The sequence below is a fragment of the Rosa rugosa genome, chromosome 6 (assembly GCF_958449725.1).
Source record: "Rosa rugosa chromosome 6, drRosRugo1.1, whole genome shotgun sequence".
Taxonomy (NCBI): domain Eukaryota; kingdom Viridiplantae; phylum Streptophyta; class Magnoliopsida; order Rosales; family Rosaceae; genus Rosa; species Rosa rugosa.
Genome location: NC_084825.1, coordinates 50,920,165 through 50,921,980, shown reverse-complemented (window position 1 = coordinate 50,921,980; position 1,816 = coordinate 50,920,165). Strand labels below are relative to the sequence as shown.

Sequence of the window (1,816 nt, the reverse complement as noted above, 5' to 3'; positions counted from 1 at the left end):
GTCACGACTCACGAGTGATGGAGACCGACCATTTGACCGTGACGTCTCCTCCTCTCTGGAGATTCACTTTCCTTAGCATATAGTACAATAATATCCACCGGTCAAAACACTGAACCCACACTAAACAGACACAGCCAAAAACCCCCAAACCCATAATAAGCCACCTGGCCTAAGTAAGCCAGCTGTTTCTTAACCCATCCGCCATAGCTGGCAGCTTATCACCCATTCCGTGTTCGCGTTTTTTCGCAGGAAGAAAACCTGAAAAGCACACTTACATATATACATATATATATACACACACGAATCCATTAAGTACATAGAATCTCAGATCAACTTGTACTTAATTATAAGTTTCAAAAGCTGCTACTCATTAATTTCAGTCAAGTACGTAAGTCTTCAGCTTCTATCTTCGGCTCGGTTCAGCAGCAATTAATGGATGGTGGATTTTCAGCTTTCCCTCAGTACTATGATCATAACCCGCAGTACCCATTTGGTTCGGATTTGCTGGAATCATCGTCTCATTCTGACAACAACAGCGGTAATGGCGTTGGTAGGATGAACTTGTCGGACGAGGAGGTCATGCTGGCGGCGACGTACCCGAAGAAGAGGGCGGGAAGGAAGAAGTTCAAGGAGACGAGGCACCCGGTGTACCGCGGTGTAAGGAGGAGGAACTCCGGGAAGTGGGTTTGCGAGGTTCGTGAGCCGAATAAGAAGACGAGAATCTGGCTAGGGACTTTCCCCACTGCAGAAATGGCGGCGCGTGCTCACGACGTGGCGGCGATTACCTTCAGGGGGCGGTCTGCTTGCTTGAATTTCGCGGACTCGGCGTGGCGGCTGCCGGTACCGGCTTCTACTAGTGCTAAGGACATACAGACGGCGGCTGCTCAGGCGGCGGAGGCGTTCCGGCCGACCGGGGAGGAATCGGAAGTTGTTTCGGGATCGGTCGCGGCGGTGGAAGCGGAATCGGAACCGGTGTTTTGTATGGACGAGGAGGATGTGTTTGGGATGCCGGGGTTGCTGGCAAACATGGCGGAAGGGATGCTACTGTCACCTCCTCATTATCATGGCTACGGCGGCGATGACATGGAAGGTTATGCTGACGTGTCACTGTGGAGTTACTCCATTTAGCTTGACTAGTATTGGATTTTTTTGGAGAATTTGATTCAGAAAAGTCAAATTTTCACCGTACTTACAACTTCTTTTGAGAAGTACGGATTGCATATATGAGAAAAATAAATAAATAAAAAAAAGTGGGTTGGGGAGTGTAAGTTATGAACAAAGCTTAGCTTAGCTTAGCTAGTAATTACCTTAGTTATGTATATGGGAAGTCTAGTACTGTTTGAATCTAGTGGCATAAGATTTTTTTTTGGTAAATAGGAGATCGTGACTAGTATTCTCAGATGTCATGTAATAAAAAGAAATTATGTGTATCAGTCAAAGTTGCAGTGATATATGAATAGAGAAAAAAGTGTTTTTGTGTTTGGATATATTTGAGTTGCAAAACGATGTGTGAAAACCTTTTGCTTAGGCAGTTTAAGTAGTAGCTAATGCAAGTTTGCTCACCTAAGTGACAGTTTTAAGGGACTGTGAGGGACAGATGCATCTCAACCACATGCATTAAATATAAAAACATAAATTATAACACCTTAAAACTGTGCATTTATTTTCAGCCGTCAGATTCACTTGTCCCTCACAGTCCCTTAAAAACTATCTCTTAGGTGAGCATGCCTTGTAGCTAATGAAGTGTGTTATTGTAGGGCATATTCAAGCTTCTACTCGCCTTGTTACTAGAATCATGCATAACTCTATTACTGAT

The 1,816-nt window shown here is 44.5% G+C and overlaps 1 protein-coding gene across 1 annotated transcript; it reads left to right on the top strand.

The window, feature by feature from the left end:
- Nucleotides 1–311: 311 nt before the first annotated feature.
- Nucleotides 312–1,487, top strand: LOC133715885 (dehydration-responsive element-binding protein 1B). The gene has a single exon (XM_062142575.1). It carries the CDS (start codon nucleotides 433–435, stop codon nucleotides 1,126–1,128), a length of 696 nt encoding a protein of 231 aa, XP_061998559.1. The 5' UTR covers nucleotides 312–432; the 3' UTR covers nucleotides 1,129–1,487.
- The last annotated feature ends 329 nt before the right edge of the window (nucleotides 1,488–1,816 follow it).